Source organism: Narcine bancroftii, chromosome 2 (genome assembly GCF_036971445.1).
Source record: "Narcine bancroftii isolate sNarBan1 chromosome 2, sNarBan1.hap1, whole genome shotgun sequence".
NCBI classification, from domain to species: domain Eukaryota; kingdom Metazoa; phylum Chordata; class Chondrichthyes; order Torpediniformes; family Narcinidae; genus Narcine; species Narcine bancroftii.
Window position 1 is genome coordinate 64,569,017 of NC_091470.1, and position 12,226 is coordinate 64,581,242.

A 12,226-nucleotide genomic window follows, 5' to 3' on the forward strand; every position below is an offset into this window, starting at 1 on the left:
CTCTCATGTTGGCCTTGTTTTGTACTAATTAATCTTTCTCATTGTGATTCTATACTCTGTAATTATGCTCTTGCCCTTCTACTTTTAGAAGACCCTCTGACAGTTTGTCAATGGATCCCTGAGTTTCAATGCATTTGAGGCAGCACAGTTGGTGAAGCAGTTAGTGCAACGTCTTTACAGTGCCAGCAATCGTGACCAGGGTTCAATTCCTGTGCTGTCTGTAAGGAGTTTGGACATTCTCCCTATGTCTGCGTGGGTTTTACCCAAAGGCTCTGGTTTCCTTCCACCATTAGAAACCTACTCGGTGTGTAGGTAAATTAGGTGTAAATTGGGCAGCATGGACTCAGGGGCTGAAATGGTCTGATACCATGCTGTATGTCTAAATTTAAACATCTGCTTTTAATTTTGGAAGTGTCCAGTCGGCTCTCAAACCTCACAAACACAAAAAAAATAGTTGTAGAACTGGCCTCTCAATCCAACCCCCCCATTCCGTACGATCATTGCTGATCTGCCCCAGTCCTCTTAGAGATAAACAAAGTTTACAGATGCTGTGAATGAGTGCAATGCACAAAAATGCCTGTCCTTTGTCAAGGTAGTAACCAACTTTTCAGGCCCGATCCCTTTGTCAGGGAATGGTGAGGGCTCGGGCCTGAAACATTGATATATCCCTTTGCTTCCTATAAACGCTGTGTGATCTGTTGAGGTTCTCCACTTTTTGGGTATGCCCCAGTCCTCAACTCTTTTTTTCCCCAATGTGTAAAGAAAATATTCCTCTTCACATTGAACATAAAAGAGGACATGAACACATATCTGTGGTGAATATGATGTCGAGATCAAACTAAACTTTGATGTTTGCACTTAACATATCCTTCCACCTCTTTCATATTCATGTGTCCATCTAGAAACCTCTTAAATGCTACTATAGAATCTGCTTCCACCACTTCTGGAAGCCTGTTCCAGACACTTATCACTCTCTGTGTGATACATTTACCTTAAACATCTCCCCCTCACCTTAAATACATGTCTCCTGTGTATGACATTTTATCTGTGGCTATGAAAATACACAAAATTGCTGGAGAAACGCAGCAGGCCCCACAGCATCCATAGGAGGCAAAGATATATAACCAATGTTTCGGGCCCGATCCATTCATCAAGGAGTGAGTTAGAAGCAGTCAAGCACATGAATAAAAGGTTAGGGTAATGGTTCTCACCCTTTTTCTTTCCACTCACGTACCACTTTAAGTAATCCCTATGCCATCGGTGCTCTGTGATGAGTGAGGGATGGCATAAGGTTCTATGTGACTGGGAAGGGAAGGTTGAGAATCACTGCTCTAGACCCAATTGTTAACTGAAATATTTTGAGAAAAAATGTCATTGGCCCATTTCCTTTGGAGTTAATGAAACTGCACATAACGAGTCAATTAAGTACAATTGAAACAGTGGTTTTCAAACTTTTTCTTTCCACCCACATGCCACCTTAAGCAATCCCTTACTAATCGGACCACCTAGGCATAAAGAACACTGAAAGTGGTATGTGAGTGGCAAGAAAGAGGTTGAGAGAGGAGGGAAGAAGTAGCAGGGAGGATGAGCATAGGCCAACAGCTAAGAGGCCATCGGCAAACAGTGATAGGACAAAAGACATAGCTGAGAGTTGATCAGGGTGGGGGTAGCTCGAAATGCAGAGATGGAAGAAAGGAGACAGAGGGATAGGGAAAGAGACAGAGAAGAGGGGAGGTGGAGAAAAGGGCCAGGGAATGAGAGGGAGGCCTAACAGAAACTGGAGGTCAAAAGTAAATACCATCCAGTTGGAGGGTGTCCAGATGGAATATGAGGTGATGATCTCTAATTTGCAGGTGCTCTCAATTGGGCAGTGCACGAGACCACGGACAGGTATGTCCGCATGGCAATAGGGTGGGGAATTGAAATTGGTTGCCACTGGGAGATTCCCACTATTACAGCAGACAGATCAAAAGTACAATCTCCTGATCTGCGTCCAATCTCTCCAATGTAAAGGAGATCACAATGGGAGCACCAGGTGCAGTATTCACAAGTGAAGTGTTGCTTCACTTGGAAAGCCTCTCATAATTTGATTCAAGTTCAAGTTAATTGTTATTTGACCTCATCAGATGAAACAAGGTTTCTCCAGACAATAGTGCACACACATAATAATCATACATGCATAAAAATATAAAACAAATGTATAAATATTGTGGAATAATTTACTCAATTTCATTAATAAGAGGCCTAAGCTTATAGCATACCCTTCATCAATCTGACAGCCTGAGGGATTAAACTATTTCCCAGCCTGATGTTCCTAATTTTAATGCTCCTGCACCTCCTACCTCGTGGTTGTAGGTTAAAGACACTGTGATGAATGTTAAGAATTCTCAATAATTCTTTGACCCCTATTTCAGCAACATTCCCAGTGAATGTCTATTAGAGAAAATGAAATCCCAATGATTTCAGTCATTTTAATAATCCTCTGTATTGACTTCTGGGCTGATGCAGCCAAACAGGACACTCTCAGTTCCTCATTAGGATATGTAAGCATTACTGCGTCTTCCTGACTGATAAGGAAGTGCTGTGGGTCCAGGATAGATTGTCTGTTACATTGACACCAATAAAATTTTGTACTCTCAAATCTCTCCATGACAGAGCCATTAATGTGCAGTGGACAGTGGTTGGCCTTCATCCTGAAGTCCACAATCATCTCCTTTGTCCACGTTGAGACTCAGGTTATTGTTTATTTGACAAGCTTCCCAACCTCCTCTCTGTAAGCTGTCATCATTGCTGTCAATGAGGCTAACTACTGTTGAATCATCCACAAACGATGATTCTGTTTGAACTGAATCTGACAGTGCAGTCATGAGTCAGCATCATGAAGAGTAACAGGCTAAGCACATTACCCTGACATGCATTAGTGCTCAGTGCAATGGGACTTGAGATTTTGTTGCCAACTCGGTCTGACTGGGATCTTTCAGTCAAACCCAAGATCCAGTTTCAGAGAGGGGTGTTGATTAGATTAAATTAGGTTGACAAAATATTGGGCTTATTTACAGAATTTGATCTTCTTTCACTTCATTATCAGTGCAAGGATGGGTTATCCATCAACCTCTGGTATAATCATGTTGAAAACTGATCTAAAATCAATGAACTTCAGCCTGGCATTCATACCATCATTCTCTAGGTGGGTCAGGATGGAGTGGAGGGTAAATGCTCATCTGTAGACCGATTTGGATATTGCTGGAAGGTGTGATTTGATGCGTTCCGAAGCACTTCAACTGATCGCTGAGGTCAGTGCCACTGGACGGTAGTCATTTGGACACCAGGTTGATGGTGGCTGCCTTGAATCCTGCAGGGACTGTGAATTGCTGCAGTGAGATGTGGATATCTATTACAACCTCCATCAGCTGGGCTGCATAGTCCTTCAGCACCTGACCAAGTCTGTTGTCTGGTCCTGTTGCTTTGCGAGGGTTCACCCTGGATAGAATCCTCCTCATGTCAGCCACAGCTATGCATGGTGTCTGTCTTTCAGGGGAAGAGCTTTATGAAGCTCTATCGGGTCTCCTCTCAACCTTCTATGCACCAGAGAAAACAACCCCAGAGGGTCCAACATCTCCCCATTGCTCATACCCTCTAATCCAGCCAGCATCCTGGCAAACATCTTCTGTACCTTGCCAAAGCCGCCACATCCTTTGAATGGGCAACCAAAATTGCACACAATATTCGAAGTGTGGCCTAACCAATATATTATAAGAGCTGCAACAGGACTTCCTTACTTTCATACTTAACGTCATTACTGATTAAGCCAAGCATACCATATCTAAATGATCTATGTACTTGCATGGCCAATGTCAATGAGCAGTGGTCCTGGATTCCCTGAGTCCTCTGCATATCAATGCTTTTAAGAGTCCTGCAATTACATTTGCCTTCCCAAAAGTGCAACATCTGACATGTTTCTGGATTAAATTCTAATTGCCATATCTTTGGCCATATAGAAACTATTCCTGCTGTATTCTGCATTGTCCTCACCACCACCCAACTGCAAACCAATACCTCTGAGCAGAAAACCCTGCAAAGGGTAGTGGACAACGGCCCAGTACATCACAGGCAAAATTCTCCCCGCCACTTACATGGAAGAGCAGCCATGATCAAAAACCCATACCACCGAGGGGCATGCTGCTGCCATTTGGGAAGAGGTTCATGTGCCACATGACTTGTGCACACAGACTCATTTAAGGACTCTTATTTTGCACATTAGCGAACATGTATTTTATACCATATTGCAGTTTGTTAACATTTCTCTCTTCTATGCATACTTTTTTTTTCTTGAGTACAGTACAGAGTTGGGTATAAGTAGAAATTTTGCCTCATCTGTAGAAAAAAGACCAGGTTGGTTTTTTTTTATTTTTCACACTATGAACCATATTAACCAAAATACACACAAACATTTCCCTCTTGAATATACACAGTCATTTTCTCCCCCGCCCCCCCCCTCCAAACCCATTAAAACGTTCAACATATACAATACAAGAAACCCATGAAACAATGGCCAGGGTTGTTTTTGATGTCATGTGTACCCTCTGACAATAAATGTGAACTGTGAACTCACCGTGGATGCCCAAGAAGGAGCTTGTCAGACGCCTACTTAAAGTCCATGTTGACAACGTCCACTGCCCTCCATTCATCAAGCAAATCACTCTGAGCCAACACCACATGATGGATTTTTCCAGAGATCTGTGAAAATAACCCTACACGGTTTGAATTAAAATGATGTTGGTTGGCGGCTCACTTATTCCTGGAAATATCTCAACATCCATTCATTTCTGCTCCCTGAGGGTCCATTATGTTTCTTGATACAGTAGTGGAAGGGGGAGATTGAATTCGCTGGCCCACTCGCCACCTTGCCCAGTGTTTGCCTTCCCTGTAACTTTTCCCGAGCCGTTCACTTACTTTTCCCCGTGCGATGAAGGGATCTTGACCTGAAGCGTCGATTCTGTTTCCAACATGTTCTGTCTTTGATTTCGGATCTCCGTCCCCAACGCTGCTTCGCTGCAACCGCTGGTGTTGCGGGATGCACGAGGGTCGCGCCCCTGGGTGGAAGGTGACAGAGAGAGAGAGAGCGTCTCGGGATTGGTTGGCAGACGTGGTAACACGCGCGCGGCGTTGGACAGGGGAGGGGGAGACTGACAGCCGGCGTGGTCCGGGGAGACTGACCGGCGGCGTGGACCGGGGAGACTGACAGCCGGCATGGTCCGGGGAGAGGGAGACTGACAGCCGGGGTGTTCCGGGGAGACTGACCGGCGGCGTGGACCGGGGAGACTGACAGCCGGCATGGTCCGGGGAGAGGGAGACTGACAGCCGGGGTGGTCCGGGGAGTCTGACAGCCGGCATGGTCCGGGGAGGGGGAGACTGACAGCCGGGGTGTTCCGGGGAGACTGACCGGCGGCGTGGACCGGGGAGACTGACAGCCGGCATGGTCCGGGGAGAGGGAGACTGACAGCCGGCGTGGTCCGGGGAGACTGACCGGCGGCGTGGACCGGGGAGACTGACAGCCGGCATGGTCCGGGGAGAGGGAGACTGACAGCCGGGGTGTTCCGGGGAGACTGACCGGCGGCGTGGACCGGGGAGACTGACAGCCGGCATGGTCCGGGGAGAGGGAGACTGACAGCCGGCGTGTTCCGGGGAGACTGACCGGCGGCGTGGACCGGGGAGACTGACAGCCGGCGTGGTCCGGGGTGACTGACCGCCGGCGTGGACCGGGGAGACTGACAGCCGGCATGGTCCGGGGAGACTGACCGCCGGCGTGGACCGGGGAGACTGACAGCCGGCGTGGTCCGGGGAGACTGACCGCCGGCGTGGACCGGGGAGACTGACAGCCGGCATGGTCCGGGGAGAGGGAGACTGACAGCCGGCGTGTTCCGGGGAGACTGACCGGCGGCGTGGACCGGGGAGACTGACAGCCGGCGTGGTCCGGGGAGACTGACCGCCGGCGTGGACCGGGGAGACTGACAGCCGGCATGGTCCGGGGAGAGGGAGACTGACAGCCAGCGTGGTCCGGGGAGACTGACCGGCGGCGTGGACCGGGGAGACTGACAGCCGGCGTGGTCCGGGGAGACTGACCGCCGGCGTGGACCGGGGAGACTGACAGCCGGCATGGTCCTGGGAGAGGGAGACTGACAGCCGGCGTGGTCCGGGGAGACTGACCGGCGGCGTGGACCGGGGAGACTGACCGGCGGCATGGTCCGGGGAGGGGGAGACTGACAGCCGGCGTGGTCCGGGGAGACTGACCGGCGGCGTGGACCGGGGAGACTGACAGCTGGCATGGTCCGGGGAGAGGGAGACTGACAGCCGGCGTGGTCCGGGGAGACTGACCGCCGGCGTGGACCGGGGAGACTGACAGCCGGCATGGTCCGGGGAGAGGGAGACTGACAGCCGGCGTGGTCCGGGGAGACTGACCGGCGGCGTGGACCGGGGAGACTGACAGCCGGCGTGGTCCGGGGAGACTGACCGTCGGCGTGGACCGGGGAGACTGACAGCCGGCATGGTCCGGGGAGGGGGAGACTGACAGCCGGCGTGGTCCGGGGAGACTGACCGGCGGCGTGGACCGGGGAGACTGACAGCTGGCATGGTCCGGGGAGGGGGAGACTGACAGCCGGCGTGGTCTGGGGAGACTGACCGGCGGCGTGGACCGGGGAGACTGACCGGCGGCGTGGACCGGGGAGACTGACAGCTGGCATGGTCCGGGGAGGGGGAGACTGACAGCCGGCGTGGTCCGGGGAGACTGACCGGCGGCGTGGACCGGGGAGTCTGACAGCCGGCGTGGTCCGGGGAGAGGGAGACTGACAGCCGGCGTGGTCCGGGGAGACTGACCGCCGGCATGGACCGGGGAGACTGACAGCCGGCATGGTCCGGGGAGGGGGAGACTGACAGCCGGCGTGGTCCGGGGAGACTGACCGGCGGCGTGGACCGGGGAGACTGACAGCTGGCATGGTCCGGGGAGGGGGAGACTGACAGCCGGCGTGGTCCGGGGAGACTGACCGGCGGCGTGGACCGGGGAGACTGACCGGCGGCGTGGACCGGGGAGACTGACAGCTGGCATGGTCCGGGGAGGGGGAGACTGACAGCCGGCGTGGTCCGGGGAGACTGACCGGCGGCGTGGACCGGGGAGACTGACAGCCGGCATGGTCCGGGGAGGGGGAGACTGACAGCCGGCATGGTCCGGGGAGGGGGAGACTGACAGCCGGCGTGGTCCGGGGAGACTGACCGGCGGCGTGGACCGGGGAGTCTGACAGCCGGCGTGGTCCGGGGAGACTGACCGGCGGCGTGGACCGGGGAGACTGACAGCTGGCATGGTCCGGGGAGGGGGAGCCTGACAGCCGGGGTGGTCCGGGGAGACTGACCGGCGTCGTGGACCGGGGAGAGGGAGACTGACCGGCGGCGTGGACCGGGGAGACTGACAGCCGGCATGGTCCGGGGAGAGGGAGACTGACAGCCGGCATGGTCCGGGGAGGGGGAGACTGACAGCCAAGGTGGTCCGTGGAGACTGACCGGCGGCGTTGGACCGGGGAGTGGGAGACTGACCGCCGGCGTGGTCCGGGCAGCGAGGGGTGGGGGGCGACCGATGTTGTGTGTCCTGCTGAGGTTGCGCAATGAGGGAACGGGGTTCGTTGAGATTTGCCGCCGCGGGGGAGACGATGCAGAGAGACTGGGAAGGAACGGGGGCGAGAGATTGTCGCCAGTGGAGTCTGGGAGCCGCGACCCAAACCAGGGGCCGTTCCTCCGCCGAGACGACGCCCGTGAGGAGTAGAGACTCGGGCGCGTTGTTCGGACCCCATGGATCTGTTTAGCGGGACAGCGGTGCCGAGTAACCTCACCCTGCTCGCCAACCACACCGACGCGGCTCCGCGGGAAGGGGCGAACGCGCAGGCCGATGACGGCTCCCCGCTCCACGGCGCGGCCGTGGCTTCCAAGGCTCTGCTGCTCCTGTTCATCTTCCTGCTGTCCAGCCTGGGCAACGCGGCGGTGATCGCCGTGATCGTCAAACACCGGCAGCTGCGGACCGTCACCAACGCCCTCATCGTGTCCTTGTCCCTGTCCGACCTGCTCACCGCCCTGCTCTGCGTCCCCTTCGCCTTCATCACGCTCTTCAGCGACGGTGTCTGGGTCTTCGGCGACCGCTGGTGCGTGGCCAACGGGTTCTTCAACTCCTGCTTCGGGATCATCTCCACCCTCACCATGACCCTCATCTCCTTCGACCGCTACCACGCGATCGTCAGGCAGCCGCGGGAGAAGATGGGCAAGCGGCTGGCGGCGCAGCTCCTGGCCGGCGTCTGGCTGACGGCCGGCCTGGTCTCTTTCCCCTGGTACCTCTTGTGGCCCACCCCGGGGCCGCCAGTTCTTCACAAGAAGGGCTTCTACCACTGCATGGACATCTTGCGCTCGGACACTTCCCGCATGGGCGCCGGCTACAGCATCGCCCTGATTGTTACCTGCTACCTGTTGCCCTTCTCCCTGATGTGCTTCTGTCACTACCACATCTGCAAGGCCGTGAGGCTGTCGGAGATCCGAGTGCGCCCGGTCACCACCTACGCCCACCTGTTGCGCTTCTACAGCGAGATGAGGACGGCGACCACCGTATTAATCATGATCGTCTTCATCATCGGCTGCTGGGGTCCTTACTGTGTCCTGGGGATCGTCACGGCCACTGGCCACTCTCATTTCACCCCCGTCCTGGACACGGTCGCCGTCTGGCTGGCCTGGTCTAACGGAGCGCTCAATCCACTCATCTACGCGAGCAGAAACCCCAGCATCTCCCTGCTTTGGGGGAGCAAACGGGAAGATGGTTACAGGACGAGAAATCTCGCAGCCTACTTGTCTCAGCAGAATCGGGACCATGAGGGTCGGGGTCGGGCAGACAGGACGAGGGAGCGCTGCGTCGGCCGACAGGGGACGGGCACCATGTCCTCCTCCAGCCCGGCGAATGGGGAGGTGGCCAGGTGGGCCTGCAAGAATCCAGCCGTGCTTTTCTGCCGGGATGGGCAATCGGACACAGGGCCCGAACCTGGGGCAGCCAAATCAGCGATTGGAGACACTACCCTTTAAATGGGAGGGAAAAGTAACCATTCCGATTGCTCGCCACTTCGTGGAGGGAATGCGCTTGATTTTTTCTTTGCAGGTAGCGAGAGAGAAGTTGCTGGAGCAAAACTTGACAGAAGCGGGTTCTGCAACTTATATTTGAGATCATTTCATTCGAGATTGTTAATTACAAAGAATACATCAGTTTCTGGTCATGTCAAATGGACGGTCTTGAATTTAACCTCAATTTCGAGCCTTCACTTTAGAAAACCATGTCAATGTTCCAAAATGCTGAGTGGAGCAAAACGGTGGGAAGTGCGAAGCAGCAAATAGCCTTTCCCTAACCCTTGGGACAATGTTCTGTTTGGTTGCTGTGTATTTTCTTTGAAGATAATTGTAGCAGGATAATGATTTTCTAGCTGAGACTCGGGTTTTATGCATTTGATTGCTTAAAAAAGGGATGTCTTGTTTTCTGGTTTACGATTGATCCTAATTTTGATTTGGATCGTTGTGCAAGAAATTGGGAAATGGACCACAAGTTATTTGAAACTGCATCGCAATTTGTACAGACAGATGGGCTGAGAAGGTACACATTTTCTAAAGGAAGTTGCCAAGGGCAATTTGATAACCGTGAATTTGCTGAACAGCAGAGAGGTCATCAGACCTTAAAAGGAGTCATTCTCATTGTGAACTCTTCTACAGCTGGTCTATGGCTCACATGGAGACAAAAAAGAACTCAAGTGAGGTGGGGGAACAATGTGTATAGTCAACACTCAAGAGATCCTTTGCCTGTTGAGGATTGTGTCTTGAGTAGAACCACATCAATTATAATGATCAGGCATGGCAGAACACAGCTGCAAACAATGGAGCAAGGAAAATTAACTGTACAGATATTTTGACTTGTGGAATACAAGTCCATTAGGTGTTATGATCAAACTGAATAGAGAAAGTAGACTTAGGTTGTTATATTAGATATTTTAAAGAAAAAATTAACTCCTATGGTGGTCGTTCTCATCCTCTCAGGACTCCAATTTCAGTTATAAGTAATTAAAACGATTGGGGTGGAAAATGAGTAGAATTACCTGACCCAATTTAACAACAGTCATCCTTTCATTTCAAAATGATAGCGAGCTCCAGTGAAACTTTCTTTGCAAAATTAGTGCATTAAAGAGATGCTAATTCAATTTCTAGGCTGGGATGTAAGAGGTTGCTAAAGGCTTCCTGATCGGGTCAGAGCGTGGGTTGTTGATGTTTTGGACTGAAGGAGTCTTGAATCTTCATCTTTTTTTAAATTAAAAAAAAAAGACACACCTCTTTAATAACACTAAAACTTGTTAATGAAAATTGAAATGATCTCCCTTTTAGCACCATGTGTTTCTAGTCTATTCATTAAAAGGTGTTTGGAGGGAAAATAATGGACAAAATTCCTTAATATTAATATGTTGCAGTTTATTTCACAATTTGTTGGTTTTGACTAAATTTAAAGCCTTGAATATAAAAATGCTGCAGCAATCAGAATTTCACTCTGTTCTTTTAGGAAGAGGATGGTGAAATGAGACCACAATGGGTGTGTTGCATAATATTGGCAAATTTTTAATGTTTGTAAAATTTATTTTGTAAACTATTCTATGCATTTTTAATGTTGCTTTATTTTCTAAGAAAATGGTGCAAGAGTATTTTCCCTAACAGATGGCTATTTATTGTATGGTGTCAAGACTGAGTTTTGTATTTATCAGTACAGTATACGTTTTGTTGTTAAGATTATTTTAAGAAATATTTAATGTTCATAGCAGTATCAATGTACAATGTCAGTCAAATTTTTATTTAAAGTCTACAATTAATTTATTTCTTGTGAGCTTGTGAGCCTTGAATTTTTTTTTAAAAAAGCATGATTAAAATATAACCATTTCAATGGTTTGTTAAATGGAAAGCAAAAATAAAATTGCATTTCAAGTATTTTTGGGATATTTTGAGCACAGCTGTTGAAATCTCTGTGATGACTGAATACTATTGGTTCTGCAGCAAGAAATACTGAAGAACATCTACAATTTGAAACCCTTTTATAATTCCAGGATCATTTTTTTAAGTTTCCAATTTATTAACTGTTACACAAGGACAATTCTCTTTCAGTCTCAGATTAGCTTTAAATTACACTGCCACATTTATTGATCAATATTAAATCCGTAGCCTAAGACTACCATTCTCATTATCAATACCACTAATTGTGAGGGTCAGCTGCAAACCTATTAATCACATCCAGGTGGCAAATGTATGAACAAGCAAGGTCCCAGTCCTTATCCCTGGGTGCACTGTCAGTCACAGACTTCCAATCAGAAAGAGAACACTCCAGTATCAATATTGCAGGTGCTGGAATCTGGCGCCAAAAAAATGGTCAGCGTCAGGGGGAGGTGTGGGAGGAGGAATTGTCAACATTTCAGTTTGAGATCCTACATCAGGACAAATAATGAAGAGGGGGTAGCCAAAATAAGGAGGAAAGATGAAGGGGTAAAAGGGCATTTGCAAACCAGAGAAGGTAAAGATTCCATTATTGTCATGTAATACATGAAATTCTTTAATTTTTGTCTACTGTAAGACAGACTAGACGTTTTTATGGTGTAAGGATGCCTTGAATGCAGCTCAATGAAAATAAATAAATTTGAACTTGCCTTTTTATGGAGAAGGCCTACAAGGTGGATCCAGCGTTGCTTTCTCACTGAGCAGCATCTGGAGCAGTCTTCCAGAGCTGAGAGAGGAGGGGCGAGTGGTGCAGTAGCTCCGTCCATCATTCGCGACAGCATCCACATGCACTGAGGAGGTAAAGTGGCCTACATCCAGAATGGCAACTGAAGAGCAGGTATGAGCGCAGGTGGAAATCTGTTCAAGGGGTCTTAGAACTCCAGGCAGATATCCTGCGCGACATAATTAGCTATGCCTGTATTATGGCATACGGGATTTTAAAAGTCCCACTCCTGGATAACGTCATCGTGATGTCATCAGCCCACCCCTTAACAATCACATTCGACGGCATTGCCTTCAGGGAGGAGGTGGAGAGAGATTTACTCCATCTCTGACTCTACCCTCCCCCACCCTGGCGGATCGTTGTCCGCCTGCTGAATCCGCACTCAGAGCTTTCAACAAGGCAAGTTTA

At 50.5% G+C, this 12,226-nt stretch overlaps 1 protein-coding gene across 1 annotated transcript; it reads left to right on the top strand.

Annotated features, from left to right (window-relative positions):
* The first annotated feature begins 7,579 nt into the window (after positions 1 to 7,579).
* On the top strand, positions 7,580 to 10,779 carry LOC138752365 (G-protein coupled receptor 135). The gene has a single exon (XM_069915255.1). The coding sequence runs from the start codon at positions 7,837 to 7,839 to the stop codon at positions 9,103 to 9,105; it is 1,269 nt and encodes a 422-aa protein (XP_069771356.1). The 5' UTR covers positions 7,580 to 7,836; the 3' UTR covers positions 9,106 to 10,779.
* The last annotated feature ends 1,447 nt before the right edge of the window (positions 10,780 to 12,226 follow it).

Bases quoted from the DNA above. Each gene is read 5' to 3' on its own strand.
- LOC138752365 (XM_069915255.1), top strand. From the start codon at position 7,837: ATGGATCTGTTTAGCGGGACAGCGGTGCCGAGTAACCTCACCCTGCTC.